This window comes from Ammospiza caudacuta, chromosome 25 (assembly GCF_027887145.1).
Source record: "Ammospiza caudacuta isolate bAmmCau1 chromosome 25, bAmmCau1.pri, whole genome shotgun sequence".
In the NCBI taxonomy this organism is placed as follows: domain Eukaryota; kingdom Metazoa; phylum Chordata; class Aves; order Passeriformes; family Passerellidae; genus Ammospiza; species Ammospiza caudacuta.
This window is the reverse complement of record NC_080617.1, coordinates 6,278,446-6,303,217: the sequence shown is the minus strand read 5'-3', so window position 1 is coordinate 6,303,217 and position 24,772 is coordinate 6,278,446. Positions and strand designations below refer to the sequence as shown.

At 63.7% G+C, this 24,772-nt stretch overlaps 1 protein-coding gene across 1 annotated transcript; it reads right to left on the bottom strand.

Moving 5' to 3' along the window:
• Window positions 1–186: 186 nt before the first annotated feature.
• On the bottom strand, window positions 187–23,168 carry KIAA1522 (KIAA1522 ortholog). The gene is made up of 7 exons (XM_058819630.1): window positions 22,961–23,168; window positions 6,133–6,288; window positions 5,874–5,929; window positions 4,629–4,746; window positions 4,169–4,285; window positions 1,223–4,081; window positions 187–1,008 (listed from the first exon to the last, which is right to left on the bottom strand). The coding sequence occupies exons 1-7, from the start codon at window positions 23,166–23,168 to the stop codon at window positions 986–988; spliced, it is 3,537 nt and encodes a 1,178-aa protein (XP_058675613.1). The 3' UTR covers window positions 187–985.
• Window positions 23,169–24,772: the final 1,604 nt, after the last annotated feature.

The window sequence follows — 24,772 nt, the reverse complement described above, 5'->3', positions numbered from 1 at the left end:
TCGAGCTGACTGCACGTGGCTGTGCCCATCTGTCCAGGGGAGCTGGCAGCCAGCCCTGCTCCAGAGTTTTATTGGGCAGTGGTGCTGGGAACCAGCCCAAGGGTGTCCCTGGAGCTCAGCAGCACCAGGAGGGACCTGCAACCATAAACCAGGAAGAACAGGAGGCAGCAAGCTTCTGTCATCATTTTTACCAGCCAGGTACAGAGCTCTGAGCAGCTACTCGGCAGCAGAGGGTCAGGTGCTTTTGGTTTGGTTTAGTTTGGTTTGGTTGGGTCTGTTGTTTTGTTTGGTTTTGTTTTGTTTTTTTTTTTTTTACAATCAAAGAAATCAAAATGTGACCCGAGTTTACAGAAACAGAATCAAGGCTCTACCCCAGAGCCCAGGGCCAGCTCGAGGGGCAGCCAGGCCCTTCCTCCTGCTGGGCAGTGGTGAGTGGCCAGAACCAGGGCTGACCACAAGCCCCTCTGGCCTTTCCATCAAGAGCCAAAGCCCTGATCCCTCCCCACCAGCACCTCCATCCCCTCCTGTTGCTGTTTTCATCTCCCCAGGTGCTGTCGTGGCCAAAGCCTTCCCATTCTTTGTCCAAAGTGCTTCCATTCCTCGTGGGCCTGCCTGGCCAGCAGCAGTGGCTCCAGCTCCGGGCGTCTTCGGCCCCAGCTCCGGTGTCTTTGGCCCCCAAACTCCTCTGGGTGTTGGCTGCTCAGCTCCACACACCCACACCGAGCATCAGCTTGGCAGGGAGGAGGTGCTGGCTCTGGGCACGGGCCTCGAGTCCAGTTAAAAAAAAGCAAAATAAAGCTGTAGTACTTAGGAAAGTGAAACCAACACCATTTTTGCATAAATATCATCAAGGCCGTGGAGGCTAAGGCTGTTTGCTTCCTGTATTAAGTTAGTTGCCAGTTCCACACTCGTCCGTTGACCTGCCCAGGTCCCTGAGAGATTTGGATTCCTGTCCATGGGGGCTCCAGTCCTGCAGTGTCATCCTTCAGGCCGTCTCTCCCCGTCTGTCTGCAAAGCAGGAGGAAAGAGCCCATCAGCCACCTGAAATCCCAGCTTCCCACAGCCCTACCAGCCTCTGTCCCTGCTGTCCCAGTGCCTCCCAGCTGGAACACAGCCCAAGAGCCGCGCTGGGAATTCATCCCTTGGGAATGCACAGCTCAGGATGCTCAGCAGCGAGGCTGAACCTCCAGCAGCATCACCCCGTGGCTCCCACCCCACGTACCTTGTGCAGGGAGGCTCTGAGCCGGCGGCTCCGCGCCGTTCCTGCCTTCCGTCCCCTCCAGCTCGCTCTTAGTCCTGCTCTCCTCCACCTTGGCATCCCCGTCCAGCACCGGGGAGCCCAACGCTTCTGCCCCCGGTGCCTTCGGGGAAGGAGCCGGCCCCGAGCCCAGCGAAGGCTTCTTGGCTACTGGAGGGGGGATCTTGCCGGGTTTCCTCTGGGTTTGCGGGGCGGCAGCGGCCGGGGCTGCCGAGCGCTGCCCCGAGAAATTCATCAGCTCGGCCACCAAGTTCCGCTTCAGATCAGCCTGTGCCTCGGGGGACGAGGCCGTCTCGATCACCAGCTTCCTGGAGCTCTTGGCGAAGATGAAGCTGGCGGTGGAGGCCGGCGATTTGCTCCGGGGGGACAGCTGCCCATCCCCGGCGGGTCCCTCAGGGCCGGGCTGGCCCGCTCGGCTTCCCGGCGGCTTCTCCGCGGCCTCTGCGGAGGCCAAGGCGGCGGCCTTGAGGTGCACGGCGTGGAGGAGCTGCTTGGAAGGCACCGCGTCTTGGGCGGGGGGCGGCTGCCGGTTGGACAGGGAGCGCCGGACGGGCTTCTGAGGGGCCGGGCGCTCCTCGGGCCCTGCTCCAGCCCCGGCTCCAGCCCCGGCTCCAGCCCCGGCCGCGGGCTCCACGCTGACGGAGCGCAGCCGCACCATCTGCAGCAGCGACGGGGTGACGATGGGCAGGCTGGCGTCCTCCTTGGCCGCCGGGCCGCTCTTGCTCCGCGACACCGGCTCCTTCTTGGCCTCCGCCCGGGGGCCGTTGGCCGCCTTCTTAAGGCTGATTTGGGGCGGCAGAGCCGGAGCCGAGGGCGGCGGGAGAGGCGGCGGCGGTGGCGGGGGCACGGGGGCCGTGGGAAGGGGCTCGGCGGGGTGTGGAGGCTGTGGAGCCCCGGTGGGTGGCTCTGGCTGTTGAGGTGGTGAGGATGCAGCCCCCGGGCTCGGTGTCGCCGTCTGCCCGCCCGCCGGGGCCGAGGTGGCATCGGGCAGGCTGCCGAGATAGGATTCATCCGGAGGGGGGAAGTCTGCCATGGACAGGTCGTGCTCCTCGGGGGCCGGCGGTGGTGGCGGGGGCCAGGCGGTGTCGGTGGAAGGTTCACTGCTGCTCTGGGGGCTCCCCTCCACCTTCTTGGCCGGCGGGGGAGGCGGGTGGTAGGCAGGCGGCGGCGATGGCGGTGGGGATTTGCCGCTGGGTTTGGCCGAGGGCTCCCGGCCGGCAGTGCTGAGCGCTGGGCAGGTTTGTGAGGGCTGCAGAGAGCCGGCGGGGGCCGGGGGCTGCTGGGACTTGGTGGGTGGCGGGGAGAAGGGAGCAGGAACCTTGGGGTGCGGCGGGATGATGAACCGCTCTGAGCGAGCGGTCAGCACCTCAGGAGGGGTCGGGTCCGAGGCCGAGGAGGAGATGGAGGTGAGGGAGGAGGACACGGAGAGCGCGGGCGACTGCAGGGAGCAGACCCGGTCCGGCTTCTGGGGCTGAGACTTGCCCGGCGACACAGCTGGGGGTCCCAAGCCCTTGGTGGGCAGTGTGGGCGTCCCACTCTGGCTGGAGTAGCCGCTGGAGGGGGACATGGTGCGGTCAGAGCCATCGGGGCAGCTCCACTTGGCCTGAGCTTGGGGCTCCCTCAGCACCACCGTCACCCCGGGGCGGCCCCGAGGGGCCTCGGGGGAGCTGGCGCCCGCCAGGCTCTCGGAGCGGAGGCTGCTGGTCTCGCTCAGCGCTGGGGAGAACACCTCATCCTCGCCCGTGGGGCTGAAGGGCTCGGGCCGCGGGGACCAGGGCGCGCTGCTCTCCCGCTGGGGCCGCCGCTCGGGCCTGGGGGGCAGCCCCAGCACCTTGGGCTCCCCGTCAGCTTTCTGGTGCAGCGAGTAGGTCCTGCGGGGAGGGGCCGGGGGCTTCTTCATCTTCCTGAGGGACACGCTGCGGGTGGAGGAGCGCTCGCTGGCCAGGCTGGCCGTGTCCGAGCCCTCCGCCTGGCTGCTCGTGCTGTAGGCAGGGGATGCACGGCCGCTGCCCACGCCCAGGAGCCCGGGGGCTGCAGGAGCGAGGCCGGCAGCGGGCTTGGAGCAGGAGCTGGCGAAGCTGGCGGAGCTGTAGATGCTGATTTGGTCGGTGTCAGAGCGAGCTGCCGTGTCCACCTCGCTATGCGGCCCCACCTCGGGCTGCCGGTGGTCACAGCCACCCTGGGAGGAGATGGTGGAGCTGTTGGACACGATGGTCTCCGTGGACTGCGAGTGGCTCCAGTTGTCGCTGGAGGAGGAGGGCTCGCGGCTGCGGGGGCCGCGCTCCGAGAAGCGGGACAGGGAGCGCACCGAGGCCGGGCTGGACGACACGAGGCTGCAGCGGCTCAGCGTCCGCACGCTGCTGCTCGTCAGGGCCACCACGTCCACCATGGGCGGCAGGATGGCGTTGGGGATGATCTTGGACATGTAGGTGCCCTGGGGCGAGATGGACATGACGGGGCCCACCAGCATCTCCGGGGGGTTGGCGTAGGTGGTCATGCCCGGCACGGCCAGCGACTTCGGCCTCATCATGGGTGACAGTTTGGCCGCTGTCTTCCTCCCTAGCAAGCTGTCATCGTAGTAAACCTTGTTGATGTGCTTCTGCAGGGCTGCATCTGCCTCCTCCAGCACTCCCAGGCAGACTCGGGCACCGCCGACTGCGGGCAGGGGCTGCAGGTTCCCATCGATGGTGGGGATGCGGATGGCATCACCCGACACCTGCCCCCCGTTCAGCATGGGCTGCACTGCCTGGCTGTCCCCACGGCCTGCTGGCCCTGTTCCATCCACCTCAGGATGTCCCTTAACTACACGGCTGTTCCTGAGACCTGGGAGCAGGGAGAGATGAGCTCAGTGTGATGCCAAGGGAAGGCAAACAGATCCTAAAAATCCCCCCTTGCTCCCCCAAAGCTTACCCAGCTCCTTATGGACGTGCTGGGGGATGCCCAGCACTGTCGTCCTCCTCTCCTTCCTCTTCTTGCCAGCCCTCTCTGAGGATTTGGGAAAGGAGTCGTGTGGTCGGAAGGTGGAACCTGCAAGAGGTGTGAGAGGGTCCAGCAGGTGAGTGGGGAGCCTTGGTCTGGATGTCCCCAGTGTCCCCAACACTTCCCACTGCCAGAGGTGCTCTGGGATAAGCCAGGCTCAGGCAGTGGAACAGGCACCAACCGAACAGTCTGAGCAGGGAGGAGACACTGTCTGTCTGTCTGTCTGTCTGTCCATCCCCCTCACCCAGCCCCAACGCTCTGACTCAGCCAGAGCTGCTCTCCTCTCTCCCAAGGGTCCCCAAATCCTTGTGCTGGCTCTTGGGCAGAGCCCAGCTCCCTGCCCTGCTCCCCAGCCCCCCTGGCAGCCCCATTCCCCAGCCCAGCCCGGTACCTTTGCGCTGGATCATCTCGGAGCGGATGGAGAGCGCATCCTCTGAGGTGCTGTCCGTGGCACAGGAGGCTGCCCGGCTCCGGAAGGACAGGCTGTCATCCTCCGAGGATGCACAGGACTGTGGGGGGACACAGAGGGCTCAGCAGAGCCCAGGCTGAGGGGACAGAGCCGCCCCAGCCCCGGCCAGGCCCCTTCCCTGCCGCGAACTGACTGTGCAGTGAGACAAAAGCTCTTCCGAGGGCCAAAGGCTGAGTCAGCCACGCCGGCATCCAGAGTCCTCCCACCAGGAGCAGGGCTGGGAGCAGCCCCTGGGACCCCTCATGGCTCTGCAGCCCCCCCGAGGGCAGGAGAGACGGGGCTGGGGTGTGCAAGGAGCACCTGAAGGAGCTTCCCCCGTGCCAAGCCCAAAATGACTCCGTGGGTGCTCCCAGCCTGGCTGTGCCCCAAACTGCAGGGCTGGAGGGCTGCCATGGCTGGGAGAGGGGTGTGGGACAGGGACAGGCAGGATCCCCTGGACACAGCCCCATGCAGGACATGGCTCAGTGTCCCCATCCCTTCCCCTGTCCCACTGGGACAGGCACAGGTTGGGATGAGACACTTCAGAGTTAACTTGAAGTTAACTTCACTGCCCCCATGGCTCTGTCCATCCTGGGGTTCCCAGTCCCCCATTTCCAAGGGGTTAAAGGGGTTTTCCCAGTCCCCCATTTCCAAGGGGTTAAAGGGGTTTTCCCAGTCCCCCACTTCCAAGGGGTTAAAGGGGCTGAGAGCCAACCAGAGGCAGCAGCTTGAGCAAACACAAACAGGGTGAGGCACTGGCAGCGGGGTCAGAGCCCAGGGATTGCCAAAGCTCAGCCAAAGGAGGGGGAGTTTCCCCTCGTCAGCAGCCAGGGAGGGACACAGGCACCAGGCTGGGTATGGCCAACAGTCCCCATATGCCACCAGGTCACCCCTGCTCAGTCAAGGCTCCCAGGGGACACCAGTGGGGAAGGGACAGGGGGATGCAGGCACAGGGGGACCCCACAGGGCAGAGCAGGACGTGCCAAGGCTGAGGATGGGAAAAACAACTCGTCATGGGGCAAAGGGGACAACACCAAGGCACACACAGCCAGTTCCAGCCCCACAACCCCCCTGGACATGGTCCTGCCACCTTGGTTGGTTGTCTGTCTGTCCCCAACATCACCCAGAGAGGACAGAAGAGCCCCCCTGTGTCCCCTCACCCCAAAAACACCACTTGGCAAGGCTCACCTGGAGGCTGCTGGTGTCCCCGTGGTCCCAGGCACTTTTGGTCTGTTTCTGCTTCTCTGTGGAGGGAAGACAGAAGGTAAAACCCTCCAGGAGATCCAGAGGAAGCAGCTGCTGAGCTGGCAGTGCCCCCTGCACTGCCCAGCACCAGCACTGGACTCTGCTCAGCCCCGTGCGCCGCCCACAGCGCCCGGCCAGCCAGGAGCTGGGGACAGCCCTTCCACCGTGTCCCCAAGGCCACCCTGGGGCTGGGGACACCTACCCTGGTGCTGCAGAGACTTGAGCCCCTGCTGGGCCTGGTTGTGCAGCTCCTCCAGGTGCGGGGGCCGCGTGCTGGGGAAGAAGACGTTGTCGGGACATTCCTGGCCCGCCGTGTACTGCACGCTCAGCCGCTTCTCACCCTCGCCCTTGGCAGCACCTGCGGGGACATCGGGGTCAGCTGGGCCGGGGGACACGGCCACGCTGCCACCCAACCCGCAGGGGACAGCGCCAGGGGTGATGTTATCCTGCTCAGCTCCAAACCGGCGCTGGAACACCGAGAGAAATCCCATCCCATCCCATCCCGGTCGATATTCCGGAGTCAGGATGTCTCTGCTGCTTTTCTCCCTGGATGTGGGACCTCCCTCCTTCCCCAGCGCCTTCATCAGGAGCTAACGAGGTAACAGGGCCTCGTTATTCAGCCCTGAATTGTGTGGGGCTGGGGGCAGCTGAGCAGGGAAGGGGCAGCACGGGAGGGGATTAAATGTGGAGGGAACGAGGATGAGGATGAATTTCCCTTCAGAGCATTGCGTCATTCCCAGGCCTCGCTCATCACCCCAAGAGCAGAGACTCCCCCCACGCCCCGGCAGGCTGGGAACGGCGCAGAAGAGGGAAACTGAGGCACATCCAGCGGCAGAGATCCCAGAGGACCCAAATCCCTGCTGGCTGCTCAACACCACATCAGCCACGTCTGGGGCAGCACGGAACCTCCACTCCCAGCCTGGCAGCCCCTTCCCCACAGCCACCACAGCACCCAGGGGCTACCCTGGCATCACCCAGCCCTGGCATCACCCAGCCCTGGCACTGCAGCACTGTGGGCACAGCCCTGCCCGCTCCACGCCTGAGCGAAGCCTCAAACTCTCCCTGCAAACAAAAACAATCTTGAAGAAGGGAAGGGCGAGCGCAGGAAACCATCGAGGCTGGCACCCCGGGGGCACCTGCTGCTCACACTGCCAGCAGCACCCACCACCCCTCATCCCCCGAGCCCCCCGTGTCCCTGCACCCCCAAGGGCCAGGCAGCGAGGCAGCCGTGCTGAGTCTCCCGCACACAAAGGAGCAGGCCTGGAACAATGGAGCCTCCCGCCCTGCCGCCATGCCGGCCTCTGCCTCCGCCAGCACCGGGGCGCGGTGCGAGCGGGCACCGGGGCACGGCCCGGCGGGTGCTGCCACCCCGATCCCCCGTGCCGCTGTAAAAGCCCTGCGGGCCGCACGAGACACCCTCAGCCCCCCCAGCATCACGCCCCTAACCCGCTTTTCTCCCCCAGTTTCGGCAGCCTGACACCCCCCAGATGTGCTGGGGAGAGGAGCGCAGTGATTTATCCATCCCGGTAACTCCAGGGCCGGGTGACCTTCCCTGCCCTCCCCCGGGGGTGGCACAGCCCCCCTGCCCGCTGCGATGGGCGAGCAGCCCGGGGTGGGCCGGGGGCTCCCGGCGGGCAGGGGTTGTGTAAGGACAGGGCTCTGCTCCCTCCCTGCCCGCTGCTCACTCACCCTTCTTCTTGAAGAAAGCCAGCAGCGAGGAGAGGTTCCTGCCCATGAAAACCACCATGGTGGCCGGGGAGAGGGTCCGGTCCCCAGGGAACGGGGGGCTCCGCCGCCCCCCGAGGATGCTCAGCCTGTTGTGCCGCTCTCACCCGGTGCGTGCCGGCGGGGCGGATGCCGGCGGCCCCCGGCTCCCTCCCTCCGTCCTCATCCGCACGGGCGGGAGGATGCTCGGCCAGGCGAAGACGCTCCGGCGCAGCTGCTCGAGAGCAGGGAGCAGCCTGAGCCGGGGACGGCTGCGCGGTGGCGGGAGGGGACAGTCCCCGGCGGGAGGGGACAGTCCCCGGCAGGAGGGGACAGCCCCAGCTGCGCCCACCGCTCCCTCGGAGAAGGGAAGAAGGGGCCCCTCCTCTGGCCCCCGGCCCTCCCGCCTCCTCCCACGCACGGCACAGACCACAGGGATCTGTTCTTCCAGGCTCGGGGCCAGCACTTCCCCTGCTCCTCCCTCCTGGACCCCTGGGACTCCCCGGGACCCTGCTGGGCACAGCGGCGCCGCAAACCAGTCGTTCCCTTCCACAACAGTGCGGCCAACTGGGAGGAACTGGGAGGAACTGGGAGGGTTTGTACATTGGCTATGACACAGCACAGGCGGCAGGGTGACATTCCCCATGCCAGCCCGTCCCCAGTGTCCCCCAGGACCCTGCCAGGAGAGCCCCATTCCGGGCAGGGAACACAGGACAGGGCCAGGGCTGTTTGTCCTTAGGGACAGGGCCACGTCACGGTCACAAGGGCTGGGGGAAAACCAGCCCTGGGACCAGTCTAACCAGTAGCTCCAGTGCTGCTGCAGAGGCAGGTGAAAGCAGGGGCAGAAATGCCAGGCGGTCACACAGTGGCACTGCCAGTCACTGTCCCCACCATGGAGGGCAGTGGGGATCTCCATTCCCCCCATTTCCAGGCATTTTACCCCAAAAAGTGAACAGCACCCAGTGTTTACCCAGCAGGCAGTCATGTCCTTGTGCCAAACCCTCTGCCCCTGTCCTGCAGCCCCCCACGGATTTGTTCCAGCACAATTCAGGGTGGGCTCACCCAGCGCAGGGTCCAGCAGCGCCTGTGCAGCCCAAGGGACAGTTTGACCTTGTGAAGGACATCTCTGTGTCCCCAGCCAGGCAGCTCTGGGCTCAGAGAGAATTTCTTCCCTGGAATCCCAACAGCAGCAGCTCCCTGGCTGTGCCTGAGCCAGCACCTGCTCCAGGATGGGCCCTGCTGCCCACTCACCCCCCAGAAGGTGCTGGTGGGGGTGGGCAGAGGCTCCCCAGCCCTTTTCACAGCACAAGTGGAAAAGGGACATAATTAAAGGGCTGAGGATGCACAAAGCAGCAGCCACGTGCTGAGCCGAGCCCTGCCCTCTGCTCTGGGCAGCCTGAGCCCAGGAAGGGCCACGGGTGGTGGCAGCTGGCAGGGACACTGCTCCTGGCTCCATGGGTCAGGGTCCAGCCTTCCAGCTCTGCCCATAGGGATGGGACTGCAACAAACCCCCCTCCATGGCACCATGGACTGCAGAGACCCCATCCATGGCACCAGGGACTGCACAGACCCCATCCATGGCACCATGGACTGCACAGACCCCATCCATGGCACCAGGGACTGCACAGACCCCATCCATGGCACCATGGACTGCACAGACCCCATCCATGGCACCGTGGACTGCAGAGACCCCATCCATGGCACCAGGGACTGCACAGACCCCATCCATGGCACCATGGACTGCACAGACCCCATCCATGGCACCAGGGACTGCACAGACCCCCCTCCATGGCACCAAGAGCCCCCCAGTAAAGGGAAACAGCCCCTCCTGAGCTGCTGGGGCAGGGCCCAGGCAGAGCTGAGCTTCAGCCCAGGTGGAAGCTGCTTCCAGGGCTGTGAGGACATTCCAGGTGCTGGCAGCCAGCCTTTCCCTGCCTGTGGCCCATTGCCCACACAGGACCTGGAGAACATCCCTCACTGATGGAGATGTGTCCCTCTCCAGTGTGACACCCCTGAGGAGGAGCTGCAACCTCCCAAAAGAAAATCCAGGGCTGAGCCAGGGCACGGAGGAGCCTCGTGGCAGCTCCACTTCTCCCACTCCCTGTGACCTTCGCTACCTCATCATCCTCACCCGGCCGGCCTCACCCCTGCTCTGTCAACACACGGTGAAACTGCTGGAAACGGGGGGAATCCAGGAGGGACAGGGGTCCCGGTGGGCTGGGGAATCCAGGAGGGACAGGGGTCCCGGTGGGCTGGGGAATCCAGAAGGGACAGGGGTCCCGGTGGGCTGGGGAATCCAGGAGGGACAGGGGTCCCGGTGGGCTGGGGAATCCAGGAGGGACGGGGGTCCCGGTGGGCTGGGGAATCCAGGAGGGACGGGGGTCCCGGTGGGCTGGGGAATCCAGGAGGGACGGGGGTCCCGGTGGGCTGGGGAATCCAGAAGGGACAGGGGTCCCGGTGGGCTGGGGAAGCCGCCGCAGCTGCAGCCGCTGCCGGTAGCAACACGCCCGGTTTGCAGCCGGTGTCCCGGCCCCTGCGCATTCCTTGCGGTGCATCCCGGATCTCCCCGTGCCCTCCGGGCTGGGCTGACACACGTGCCTGGGCCACACGTGGCAGCGGAGCTCTCCCAGATAAGGAGGCAGGCACTCCTCAAGGATGGGCTTGGGGCTGGTACCTGCTGCTGAGGGGGCAGAGCATCACCGGAGCAAGGCACAGGAAGGGACAGGGAACACCGAACACCCTGCCTGAGACAGGCTGGGGGTACCAGAGTGGGCTCCACAAGGGCTGAGACCCCACAGGAGCTCAGCCGGGGCCGCCCAGCCCGATGCTGCAAACGCATCTCAGTGCTGGCCCAGCTCTCTCTCTCTGCTGCTCTTCACCTGGAGAGAGCCAGGGGAGAAAATCCCATCTCGCGTCCCCCTCCTCGGCAGCCTGCGCCTCCTGCGAGCAGCAGGTTTGGCCGGGCTGGCTGCAAACATCCATCGCTGCCTGCTCGGCACTGCCCCGACTTGCCTGCTCCGCGGGTCCTGCGGCGGCTCCTGCCCGCCCCTCCACCGCCACTGACTCACCGCCCAAAAATGGGGAGGGGGGGAGCTCCAGGCGGGCGGGAAGGGGCTGCGAGGTCCCCAAGGGGATCTGTGTCCCGCTCTCGGCAGCCAAAGCAGCCAGAAGCCCCCCTGGTTCACGGGGTTGATGCTCTCCCACCTCTCTGGGGGTCCCTCCCAGCACCATCCAGGCCTGGGCACTGCTCTGCTTGACAACATCAATGGGGTGCACCAGGGACCCCATTCCTGAGAGCCCCATGGAGCTGTCAGGACCCTGACAGGGCTGTGCTCCAGTATCACAGAATATTCTCATTTGGAAGGGATCTTATCCAGCCACTCTGCTCCAGCATCCTGTCCCTCTGCTCCCTTTGCAACCTTGAATTCTTTAGGGTGTCTGGGAGCCCCTAAAGGCGACGAACCCACTCCCTAAATCCGTGTCTCAGCGCAGCATCCACGCCCTGGAACACCCCAGGGGACCCAGAGCACTGCAGGCAGGGTAAGAGCACAATAATATTGACAGTGGCTCTGGCCACACAGCCCCTGCTGCCAGCCTGCCCTGGGCCACACCTGGGGGCTGCTCCAGCCAGGAAAACATCTCCAGCAAGCAAATAAACACCGCCCCATCCCCGCTGCCGGCTCTGCTCTCAAACACGATCCCACGCAGAGCCTGAACTAAAATTAATTTCAGCCGGGAAAACAAACTTGGATTGTTTTTTTCTTCCTCTAAATCTCAGCGCAGAAAGCTGCCTGCTCTCACCTCGGTGAGCCAGCAGGCCCTGGAGAAGGAGCTGGAGCAGGGTGAAATCCCACTTGGAGCAGAGTGCAGCTCCAGTCGCCTCCAGCCACGGCTCCTGTCGTGACAGGAGCACTCAGGGTTGTGCAAGGGGCCCTGAGCTCGCTGCTGTCCCACAGCCAGCCCTGAGGGGACACGGAGTGCCCCCTGCTCCCTGAGTTATCCCAGGTGTGGGTAGCAGAGCAGAGGGGGACACGGCGGGACCACCCCAATGCCCGGCTGTGCCTCATCCCTGCACGGCCTCCATCCCACCACGTCCCCACACCCTGCAGAAGCCACCGAACAGGTTTGAAGGTAAATAACAGCCAGGAGCCGGATCCGGGCGGGAACATCCCAGCTGGGGAGCGCAGGGAGGGAGAGGGAGACACACACAGGGTGACACCGGTGGCACTGCGACCAGGCCTGGGCCACCAACACCTCCTCCTTCCATTCCCCAGAGCTTTATCACTCCTGATGTCCTTCCCTCGGTGTCTCCAGCCTTTCCGGTGCCCCGGGCTGGCTGTCCCCGCGTTGTTTGCAGGGCACCGGGTGCTCCTGCCACGGCAGAGGCGCTGCCTGTCGCAGCAGGCACCTGGCTCCCCGCAGGAGCCAGCCCGGCAGACGGATTAAGGACAAGACGTTGCAGGTTTTTTCCATGCACGGATCCCCCGTCCTTGCAAGCAGCAGCTCCCAACCCCGCGGGGCTTTTCCAGGGAAAGCTGCGGAGGTGCCGATCCTCCCTCCCGTGGGGACGGACACGGAGAGGAGCTGCCACCGAACGGGGTGGGGGATACCCAGAGGCGCAGGGCAGGTCCCATCCGTGCCAAGGCAGCACGGCACGGCATGTCAGAGCCGAGATGCCTGCCCGGGCACCACCGGGAAGGGCTCGGTGTCCCGGGCAGCACCGGGAAGGGCTCGGTGTCCCGGGCACAGCAGGATGCTGCCCGGAGGAAGCTCCTGTGTAAATCTCGGGTTTGTGCCCCCGCCGGGACCGGGCCCCGCTCTCATCCGCCCCCCGGGGGTTTGCGGAGCCGGCCCAGCGTGGCCCTGGCACGGACGGAGCTCAGAGCTCCTCAGCCCACACCGGAGCTGCCCCGCAGGAGCCGGCACTGCCGAGGGGCTCCACGGCTGCTGCTGGGCGCGTTCACAGCCACAGGAACCCCTGAGGAATCCGGACACCCCATCCCTGGAAGTGTTGGCGCAGTCTGGGGTAGTGGAAGATGTCCCTGCCCGTAGAATGGAACGCGATGAGCTTCAAGGTCCCTTCCAAATCAAACAATTCCAGGTTTTTTTTCCCTGTGAGCCACCAGGGGAGGCGGGTGCGGGGTGACCCCACACCCAGAGCGCATCGCCGCTGACTCCGCGGGGCGCAGCCCGGCCCGCAGCCACGTTCCTGCGCCCTGACTCAGCAGGGCCCGCCGGGGAGTCCCGATAAGGAGGCGATAAGAGACTTCGCTCTCCCTGGGTCTCAAGGACCTTCCCCGGCATGGGCGAGAGGCTGGGGATGCCCCCGGAGCGAGCCAGGCCCCGCTCTGGCATGGGGAGGTGGGCACGGGTGCGCGGGTTTGGCACCGGTGGGCAGAGTTTGGGTGAGCTCAGCGACAGAACCACCCCAGTGCCCACCCTGCCCCTGGGGACCCCGCTCTGTCCCCTCAGCACCCAAAGGCTTGGGTGGCACCCTCAGCACCCACCCCTCTGCACACACGGCACAACACAAAACCATCAGCACCGGGCACGGCAGGGCCAAATTGATTCCCAGTCACCAAAGAGGCAGGAACTGGGGACACCGGTCCTGCCACCCACCGCATGCAACTGTCCCCTAGCCCAAAATCCAGAGGGACCCAGGGCGGTGCAGGGGGAGAGGGCAGCGGCAGGGCCGGCACACCCAGCCCCCAGCCGGTGATCCCTCCGAAACGCTGAAGCGACACAATGCAAATTCTTTGGCTTTGTGGCCGCCGCGCCGTTGCCATGGAGCCGGGGCAGAGAACAAACACAACTCGCCCCATGTTTTCTCAGCACCTTCCACCCCACGGCCCTCGGCCCCAGAGGCAGCCCTTGCCTGCCCCGGCCGTGCCGGTGCCACATCCCGCCCGCTCCGGGGCATCCCAGGGGGAGCGGGGCTTTCCTGGGGAGGGGAGGCACGGTCCTGCTTGGGGACGGACGAGGGACAGCCAAAGCTGGCAGGGATGGAGAGGAGATGGAGGTCGGGCACGTGGAGAGGGTGAGGATGTGCCGGGGACGGCAGCTCCAGCCCTTCCTGCACGGAGAGCGCGGCCAGAGGAGCCTGCAGCCACCCCGGGGAGGATGAGGAGAGCCTGCAGTGAAGGGGATGCTGTCCCATGCGACCTCCTGCCTCAGTTTCCCCCAGCACTGAGCGGATTTCTCAGCCAGCACATTCCTGCTCCCTCTCCCTGTGCACCTGCGGGGTCTCCCCACGCCAGGCCCCACCTCCGGGAGGGTTTTGCTCCCATGGTTTTGTCCCCTGGCCTGTGCAGAGCTGACTCCAGGCCCTGTTTACCCACACCTGGCTGCTGCCTGTGAAGGGACACAGGGCAGGAGGGACAGCAGGGCCAAGGATCCCACAGGGCTGGTGGGGAAAACCCCCCAGTTACCCCTGGGTGCTGCTGTCCTGCCCCATGATCCTGCCCACGCATCTCCCAGGGCTCCTCCTTGCCTCGGGCAGGGCTGGGGACACGGGGACAGTTTAATGACACCATGGGAGAGTCAGCAAGCCCGGGATGGGGGCGATGTTAGTGTGAGAGAGCTTCCCTCGATGTCACTGTGAGACCTTCCCTGCTGGCACACCCTGCCCTGATGGGGGAACCACGGAGGGAGCTCTCCAGGCACCCACGGGGTTCACTGATCCGCGAGTGGGTCCAGCCTGGCGTGGGACCCTTTTCCTGCAGGAAAGATCTCAAAAGATCCCAACCCCGGCTTCCTGCGGGGCTTCCCAGCATCCGCGGAGACCGAGCATAAAGCAGCGGGGCAATGTGTGTGGACAGACAGACAGACAGACAGACAGACGCACAGAGAGAGGGGGCAGCAGCCCCTGCGAGCACTCCCAGATTTCCGCGGCACAGAGAGGGAAACTGAGGCACGGGGTGGGAGTGGGAGGAAGGCAGCGGTGGGATCCTGCTTGGAAAACAAATCAGTGAAATCGGGATCCCACTTGGAAAACAAATCAGTCACTGATCGGGATCCCGCTTGGAAAACAAATCAGTGAAATCGGGATCCCACTTGGAAAACAAATCACTCCCTAATCCAGCTGATCCCGTCCCGGTAGCGCGGCTGCTCCCGGCACAGCCACGGGCGCTCCCCCAGCCCCACTCCGGGCTCGGGGGCCGGTCCTGCCCCCCAACACCGGGAGGACACAGCGAAACCTCCCCTCGCCCTCTGCTCCTGCCCATCCCAGCCCAACAGGAGAACTTTCCCACTTTCCCAGCGCGATCCCTTCCAGCTCCGAGAGCAGGAACCCCAGGCGTCCCCAGGTGTCCCCTACCTGCCCTGGGTTTCCCGGCGCGGCCGAAGGGCCAGGAGGTGCCAGGCTTGGTGCCCGCCGGGCTCCTCTTGCGGTGCGCGTTGCCCATGAGGCCGCCGCCGCCTCCACCGCGGCCGGGTGGAGGGCACCGCGGTGCTACATGGCCGGGCCGAGCCGAGCCGTGCCGGGACAGCCGGGGCCGGCCGCGGCTCCCATCGCGGCCCCGGCGGAGCCGAGCGCTCGCTCGCAGGCGGCCGAGCCGGAGCCAATGGTGCGGGCAGAGAGGAGGGGCCTGCCGGGATCAGCCGGCGGATCGCAGCACCCTCCCAGCCCCATCCCCGCGCCGGGGATGCCGGGGTGGTGCAGGGAGGCCGAGCGGGCTCGGGGAGACGCCCCGGTGGCCAAACAGCCCCGAGCAGCGCGGGGGTTTCGCCTCCCTGGAGTTCGCCACCGCTCCGGCTGTCCCCGGCTCCAGCTGCTACAGCACTCCCCGGGTGGGTTTTGGGGATGGGGAGACCCCCCCAGCCCGGCCAGGGTTAGGACAGGGTTACTATCAAGGCTATCGGAGCAAAGCGCCCGAGGCCACGGGCTGGGTCGTGCCGCTGCCCAAAGCCGGGGCGAGCACCCACATGCCAGCCTGGCGTGGGTGGCAACCCCCGGCACCCTCCCCACGGCCCCTCCTGGCTCTGGGGAGAGTCACGAGCACCTTGCTCACACTGCCGGCACCTTCCTGCCCTCCCCCGTGCACCTCAGCCTCTCCCTGCTCCATGACTGGCAGAAAAACCCCGGGAACTGCTGCCCCAAAAACCCCGGGAACTGCTGCCCCAAAAGCCCCGGGAATTGCTGGCAGAAAAACCCCGGGAATTGCTGGCAGAAAAACCCCGGGAATCGCTGCTCCAAAACCCCCGGGAATTGCTGCCCCAAAACCCCAGGAATTGCTGGCAGAAAAACCCCGGGAATCGCTGCTCCAAAACCCCCGGGAATTGCTGCCCCAAAATCTGCCCACACCACCCGGCCAAGCTCCTCCACGGCCCCTTCCCCAAGGCCACTTTCCCCTCCTGGTTTTTAATGAGAACATTAAATGCTGCGAGGGCAGGGAGGGGTCAGCCAGGCAGGCAGCGGTGGGCAATTCCTGCTGGCAATGTTTATGTTCCTTAGGTGATTCATCAAAGGCTGGGATAAATAGGAAGGAGGGTTTTGTGGGAAAGGCACAGAACCGGGGAGGTGGTGGAAGAAAGGAAGAAAGGAAAAAAATTAAAGATCAACCAGCAGCTTTGTCCTGACCTCCCGAGGTGATCGGCACCGAATTAATCTTTGGACTTCAGTCTCCTCAGCAATGGAAATATTGATGGTTCAGCTCCTCAGCAGCTCGGTTGGGTGCCCAGGGCACGCTCAGCTGGGCAGGGACTGCCCCCGTGGGTTTGCTGCCCCGTTGCTGTGGGAGATGAGGGCATCCAGTGGGGAAATGTTCCCTGTTTTGCACTCCTGTTCACAGGACAGCCCTTCCACCTTGGGGCAGCGGGGATCAAACAAAGCCATGGGCACACGAGGAGATCAGAGTGGCTGATGTGTGCCCAGGGACTGGGGGACAGGATTTCACCTCTGCTCAGCCAGGGACATCTCTGGGCTGGGATGAGGCTTCCTCTCACTGCCCAGTGCCTCTCAGCATCCCCTGGGATTTCCATCCCAAAACTTGGACCCACCATTGCCACTCAGACCCCTCCTCAGGGGGCTCCTCTGGAGCCACCCAGAGCAAATCTCCCAACGCAGCTCCTGCATTTCTGTCCCTGGGAGAAGCAGGGAGGCTGGAGCTGCCCCAGATCCAGGGAGACACTTCCCCCTCCACTCCCAAAACAGACACCTTCCCTCCTTCCCTCCTTCCCTCCTTCCCTCCCTCTCAGCACTCGCTCAGGGAACCAACGCGGCCACCGAGGCGTCGCCGCCCCCGGGCACAGCTGAGATTGGGAGCCAGCTCCGGGCACCCCACGGGTGCCAAAAATACCCCATGGCTTCTCTGAGATGGGCTAACACAGCCACGAGGAGCTGCAGCTCCTCCTGGGCCTCATGGTTCAGTCCCTGCCCGATTTGGGGGGTTTGGAGCAGCATTGGGGGGGTTCAGCATCCCCACAGACCCCACGGCTGATTCAGGGCACAAACCCCTCTGAAAGCTGAGGGCAGGATTGTCCTCATCCTGCATGCCAGAGCTGATGTTGCTGTGAGCAGGAATGTGGCTCAGGGGACAGCTGAGCACCCCAATTCCCTGCTCTGTGTTAGAACCTCAAAGGGGAGGGGAAGGGAAGCACCCTCAGCCTCCCATGGGGAGCTGGGGGCCAGAGATTCCAGGCAGAATCCCTTCTCCGGGCCAGAAATCCCTGGTTTGATTCCCTGAGAGAGCTCTGATAAGAGCTTGGAGCAGCAGAGAAGCTGTTCCTGAGATACAGATCTGCTCAGCACAGCGTGACTGCCCCGAGCACATCTGATCTCCGCAAAGTCACACATTCCCTGGGTCAGAGGGGCCAGCGCAGGCATGGGGACCCCTGTGTGCTGTCACAGGGGGCAGATCTGTCCCTGCTGGTGTTCTGTCCATCCCTCCTGGTGTTCTGTCCATCCCTCCTGGTGTTCTGTCCATCCCTCCTGCTGTTTCACCCATTCCTTCTGGAGTTTTCCAAACCTGACCCCCATCTCCCAGCAAACACTGAGCTGCCTGAACGAGAAAGGAATTCAGCCCTTGTTCCCTTCATGGGGAAGTAAAGCTCAGCGAGGCAAAGGTAACACCAAAACCCCACTTGAGATCCCCAATCATTAACAGAAATACATAACCAGAAGGGTTTCAAATGATTTCCTGCTCCAGCCGGAGTCCAGGCTGGCTCTGCTGATGACAGGACCAGCACCAGCCCCCAGAGCTGCAGGGTCAGGTGGATTTTATCCATGCTCAGCACGCCCAGCCCGAGGCTCTGGCTCCTGCTTGGCAGGGAAATGGTTTTTCACTTCATCCTTGCCCAGCTCTTCACCTTGCAGCGGGTTCTGTTCCCATCGCTGCCGGGGCTGCAGTCAATGATGATATTGTCTTATGAAACCAGAGCTCCCTGGCACGGGGGAAACCTGACCCCGCAGAAATCGCTTTATCGGATCTCAGGGAACGTTGTTCTGGGGAGAAATCCTCCCGGTTGTCTCCAGGTGGAATGGCTGTGCTTGCAGACACACCTCTCTTTGTTCCCCAGTGCCAGGCCAGGCCGGCCAGGGGATTCCTGCTGCTCACATTTGCTCAAGTGTCACTCTGTGCCTCTGGCAGATTAACAAACCCATTCCCACACACACACACAGCAATCCCTCTCCTCTCTCCTCTGGGCTCAACTGTGTTTGCACCAAACCCTGCTTGGCAGCAGAGGATGGAGGCAATCGTGGTCCAGGGAGATTCCACAGCTCAGCCCCACATTTCCCCGAGGGCTCACGTGCACCCCGTGGCATCAAACGCCATCAGCACAGAATCACAGAGTTATTAAGGTTGGAAAACCCCTCCAAGACCATCAAAGCCAACCTGTGATCAAACCCCACCTTGTCAGCCGGCCCAGAGCACTGAGTGCCACGTCCAGCTGCTCCTTGAACGCCTCCCAGTGCTTAAAAACCTTTTCCATGGAGGAGCTGAGCACGATCCCCAGCACAGCCCAGCCCCTCCGCCCTCTGCTCACCCTGCACATGGCAAATCCCCAGTCCCAACAAGCACTTGCTGCTGCTACAAAGCAGCTGTGAGCCTTGAAAGCTTTTATTTTTAACAGCACATTTTATCCCCCACCCCAGTGCAGGAAATCATTGCTTGCTGGACTAAGCTGGCATCAGAAAGAGAAAAAAAAAAAAAAAAAAGAAAAAAGGAAAAAAAAAAAACCAACCCTAATTTAATATTTCTGGAACATCGATTCCTTTACTTCATCAAGGAATTAAGAGGAATGTTGTGAAAGCTGGATAAAGCAGCAGCCAAAAAAAAAAAAAAAAACAGACTAAAAGCTCTGGACCCCAGCAGCAGCTCATCCTTCATCCCAGAGCTGTTTTCTCACCTCTGCACCCCGAAATGCAGCCCAGGCAGTGCCAGCAGCCGGGCACCCCAAATCCCTGCTCCGTTTGACCCTTGGCACTGCCCAGCTGCTCAGCTCCCACCCCAGAGCTCAATCACTGCTCTTCTTCCAAAGGTTATTGTGGAAATAAACAGGGCTGGGAAGGCTGGGACAGCACCTGCAGCCAGCAGGGCCATCCAGACAAACAGGGCACAGCACCCAGGGGATGCAATTCCAGCTGTGATGGAGCCATCCAGCACCCAGAGGCTGCAATTCCAGCTGGGATGGAGCCATCCAGCATCCAGGGGATGCAATTCCAGCTGTGATGGATCCATCCAGCACCCAGAGGCTGCAATTCCAGCTGGGATGGAGCCATCCAGCATCCAGGGGATGCAATTCCAGCTGGGATGGAGCCATCCAGCATCCAGGGGATGCAATTCCAGCTGGGATGGAGCCATCCCCCCATCCCAGAGCTGCTGGTGTCCCCCAAAGGCGGCTGATGGAGGGGGATTAGGGAGCTTTTCCTCCCAGCACAGCTGTTTGGGCAGCCAGAGATGGGGTTGCTGATAGCCAGGGAGCCACGGGATTGATCCAAAGTGGAAATGCTCTCATCATCCTCCCTCTGCCTGGTGCCAGTGCTGAGCAATGCCAGCCTCACCAGCACCCACAGCACAGCGGGGGGATGCCCAGGATGAACCACGTGCCCTGGGATGAATTCTGAATTCTCTCTCCCATCCCTTGGTGCCATCCTGGTCCCCCTCCCCAGGATGGTCAGACATGCCCTGTCCCAAATCCATGGCTAAACCCACCTGGGGAAGGGCAGGGTGATGGATCACGGGCCCAATCCAGCATCCCCAGCACCACACAGACACAGAGAACACTGAGGGCACTCAGAGCTCACCACAACTCTCTCCTCTCGCCATCCCACAGCTCCCAGCTGATGTTTGGAACAATCCCCAGCCGGTCCTGCTGCAGGAAGGCTCGGCTGGTGATATCAGCGCTGCTCCCCAGAAAACACCCAGGGCTAACACTCCTTCCTTCCCACAGCCCTGCCCAGCACCTTGAGGATCCTCCAGAGATCCTCCTGAGGCATCCTGAGCCCCATCCCACGGGGAAACGCTGTCCCCATCCTGGGGATGGATGGATGGATGGATGGATGGATGGATGGATGGATGATGGATGGATGGATGGATGGATGGATGGATGGATGGATGGATGATGGATGGATGGATAGTTGGATGGATGGATGGATGGATGATGGATGGATGGATGATGGATGGATAGTTGGATGGATGATGGATGATGGATGGATGGATGGATGGATGGATGGATGGATGATGGATGGATGGATGATGGATGGATGGATGGATGGATGGATGGATGGATGGATGGATAATGGATGGATGATGAATGGATGATGGATGGATGGATGGATGGATGGATGGATGGATGGATGGATGGATGCCGGGGAAGGATGGATGGATGGATGCCGGTAACCCTGGCATGTGCTGGAGCAGAGCTGGAGGTGCTGGAGCAGGGAGGGGTTCCTGGCATGCTCTCCATGCTGGAATCACACAGGGAGGCTGATTCAGTCACACGGGCAAGCTACAACCACTGCACATCCGTGCTGAATCTCCCGCCACACCAGGGAAGATGTGAGGGAATTTGGGGCACCTCCCCTCCCAAAAGCACAGACAGAGGGGAAAAGTCCCCCAGGCTGGGGCACTGAACAACCCCTCCATCACCAGCACGGGCTGTGGGCACTCAGCACAGCTCTCCTGGGTGTATCTGCTGGGACAGCAGGGTGACAGTGCAGTGACACAGCCCTGGCTGCCACAGTGAGGTCCCCGAGCTGTGACCCTGACAGGCCATGACTTGGCATTTTGAGGATTAGCTGGTGAGCGGTACAACTTCAGGGGAAGGGAAAAAAAAAATGGAAAAAAAGGGCTGGCAGAGCTGCTGGGGGCGTTTCTGCCGTGAAGAGGAACATCACATGCTCCGGCACATCTCGTTTTTTCTGCTCAGGTTTCAGTGCTGGGCTGTGGCAGCGGCATCCACACACGGAGAACTGGGAAGGAACCACCAGCAGCATCTGATGGATCAGCCCAGGAGAGAGCTCAGGATCAGCCCAGGAGAGAGCTCACGATCAGCCCAGGAGAGAGCTCAGCTCTTCCCAAGCCTCTTTTCCCTTTGCATTCCTGTCCTAGCACAGATCTCCATGTGCTTCTCCACACAGCATGCAAGGAAATTCACTCCCTGGAGCAAATTGAGGAAGAAAGTCCCAGCTGACACCCTGCCGTGCTTGAGTGCCACAGGAGAGGCCTCTCCCTTGGCAAAAAGAGCCAAAACATCCCTGCCAGAGGTGCCTGCAGGGAGGGCAGGGCTGTGGCACAGACGGTGTCCCCAACACTGTGGGGTGGGACAGGATTTTGGGGTGATACCTCCCTCATTGGGACATGCCAAAAGAGCGCTGAGGAGAGGAGCATGACCAGACAAGCCAGCACCCATGGCTCTGCCAAAGCTGCCTGGCAGAGCCCTTGGATCCCCAAAAGCCCCAGCATGAGGGGACCCAGCGCAGCTTCCCTGCAGGATTGTCCTGGCCGAGGTGGTGGCAGGGACGTGAGCGGCCGTGGAGGCAGCAGCCACCCAGGAGCCGGGTGAGGGCCATATCTGGGGCAGGAAGGGCCACACCTGGAGCACGCAAACACCCTGCCCAGGAGGAGGAGGAGGAGGAGGAGGAGGTGGCAGCGGCTGGCATCCCTCCAGAATTCCCTCAGCCCCAGTGACCTTCTGACTCAGCGCAGGAGAACCTACCCAGTGAACTGGCACCAGCCCTCGGGGCCGCGGCCAGACCGTGCCAGGGACTGCTGGATCCATCCTGCTGCCACCACGGCCACCATGGCCACCACGGCCACCACAGCCACCACGGCCACCATGGCCACCACGGCCACCACCACTGCCACCTCCTTCCTCTGCTGCTGCCACCACAGCCAGCAACTCCACCCCACCTGTGCCCCCCCTGTGCCCCTCCTGTGCCCCCTCTTTAGCCACGTCCGTGGTCACCACCTCAAGTCCTCTCCAGCCCCCATGGTGACCCCTCTTTGGCCACCTCCATGGTCAGCAGCCCGACCCTCCTTGGGTTCCACTGTGACACCTCCTCGGCCTCCATGGCCACCACCTTGACCTCTCCTTCACCAGCTCCTCCATGGCCACAGCTGTGACTCCTCCTTGGCCTCAGCCACCACCCTGAGCCCTCCACGGCCACCAACCTCATTCCTCCTCACCCATTGTCCTGGCCACCACTATGAACACCACCCCAACATCTCCTTGACCACCACCCAACACTTTGCCATCACTCCAAACCCACTGTGGCCACCACCATGACCCTCCTTAGCCACCACCACCTCAACACCTCTTTGAGCAGCTCCCTGAAACCTCCTCATCCACCTCTGCGTGGCCACCACCGTGCCCCCTCCTAAGTGCCACCATGGCCACCACCGTGCCCCCTCTGTAAGTGCCACTATGGCCACCACCGTGACCCCTCCTAAGTGCCACTGTGGCCACCACCATGACCCCTCCTAAGTGCCACCATGGCCACCTCCGTGCCCCCTCTGTAAGTGCAACCATGGCCACCCCCGTGCCCCCTCCTTAGGTGTCACCGTGGCCACCACCCTGACCCCTCCTAAGTGCCACTGAGGCCACCACCCTGACCCCTCCTAAGTGCCACTGAGGCCACCACCCTGACCCCTCCTAAGTGCCACTGAGGCCACCACCCTGACCCCTCCTAAGTGCCACTGAGGCCACCACCCTGACCCCTCCTAAGTGCCACTGAGGCCACCACCCTGACCCCTGCTAAGTACCACTGTGACCCCTCCTAAGTGGCACCGTGGCCACCACCGTGCCCCCTCCTTAGGTGCCACCGTGGCCACCACCGTGCCCCCTCCTTAGGTGCCACCGTGGCCACCTCCCCGCCCGCTCCTCACCTGCTCCCTCCGTCCCTCCCGAGCCTCCGCCGTCCTTGTGCGGCCGCCGCCGGCCCCGGAGCCAGCTGAACGCCCGGCGCAGCGAGTTCGCCCGGGCCTTCTTCCGCCGGGGGGGATCCCCGGGAGCCCCCTCCGAGCCTCCGCCGCCGCCGCCGCCCCGCTCCGGGTCCCGCTCTCCGCCCGCCGCAGGTGCAGCCCCGGCGGACATGGCCGCGGGCAGCGCCCCGCACCGCCCCGCACCGCCGGCAGCCGCTGCCCATAGGGCCGGGCCCGCCCGGCTCGGCTCGCTCCGGCTCGGCCCGGCTCGGCCCGGCTCCCGCTGCAGCCCCGGCCCCGCTCCGGGCTCCCGCCGAGCGCCCGGCGCCGACGGAAAGTTTCTGTGCGAGGCGGGGCCGGGCTGAGGGAGCTCCGCCCGCACCCGCGCCCGCCCCTCCGTCACCCGCAGGTGGCCCCGGGGGCGTGGGGACCGCGGAGCCTCCCCTTGGTGCCACCGGGGCTCCCCGGGGTGCTCTGCCCGTCCCCCCGGTGCGTCCCGGCTTTGTCCCCTCGCTCTGCGTGCGGGGACAGCGGGGGTCGGTGCCGGCCCTTGGGACCCTCTGTGGTGCCCCCGCGGGGCTGAGCACCAGCGGGAGGAGAGAGCAGGAAAACGGAGAAACACCGAGAGGAGCGCGGAATTCCAGCATCGTCATCCCGGGGCGGCGTCCACTCATCCCGGGGGGCTGGCGATGGATCCCGGCCCTGGATCCCGGTACCGGAGGGAAGCCGGAGCTGGCAGCCCTGTCCTGCCCGTGCCCTCCCAGCCTTGTCCTGCCCTCGCCCTCCCATCCCGCAATCGCCACCGGTTCCTGACCTGATGGCCCGGGGGTGACACTCGCCCCGTCACCGCCATGGGCAGCGCCCAGGGGGACACCGTGCTCCGTCCTGTGCCAATCTGCTGCGTGCTGCTGATAATAAATCAGCTCCTGAAAACGGAATGGCACAGCGTGAGGGGGGGTTCGGCTCTCCAGGCTCTGCCTGAGGCCGGGAGAGCTCCTGGGAAAGGGAATCTGGGGAAGGATTTCACTGCCCTGGTGTTGCTCAGGAGCATGGCCACTCCAATCTGATCTAGATTGGATTTCAGGACATGAATCCTTCCCTGTGAGGGTGGGCAGGCCCTGGCACAGGTGCCCAGAGAAGCCTCTGGATCCCTGGCAGTGCCCGAGGCCAGGCTGGACAGGGCTTGGAGCGCCTGGCACAGTGGGAGGTGTCCCTGCCCACGGCAGGGGTTGGAACAAGATGAATTTTAAATTCCCTCTCAGCACAAACCATTCCATGTTCCACGATCCAGCTGAGAGGGGACAACGGGACGAGCAGGGACCGGGCTGGAGCAGCGGCAGCTCGGTGACAGGAACGTGCCAAAGCCAAGGGAAGGATCCCAACAAGAACCCAGCTGGTTTCTGCTGCATTTCCACACTCCTGGCTCCCAGGGTTTGGGTCTCTGTGTTTCCTGCCGCCTCTGTTGGAGCCACATCCTTCCCGGACGCTCCCAGGGCCTGGCCCCGCGCCCAGAGGAGTTTGCCAGCTGCTGGAAATGCCTGGAAAGGTTTCTGAAGCAAGAAGCTTCTCCGTCCCTCAGCCTTCCCAGCACATCAGCATCTCCTGTGGGATTCAGGCTCTTGCATCTTGTGGGCTGTGCAAACCTGAGCATCCTGCTGCTTCCAGGATGCAGTGACCAGGAATGGGGATTTGGCTCCAAATCCAGGGAGGAAAGGTCGGGATTTGCTGGGGTTTTGTGTCCCTGCCTCACATCCTCCCTCCCCTTCACCCATCCGA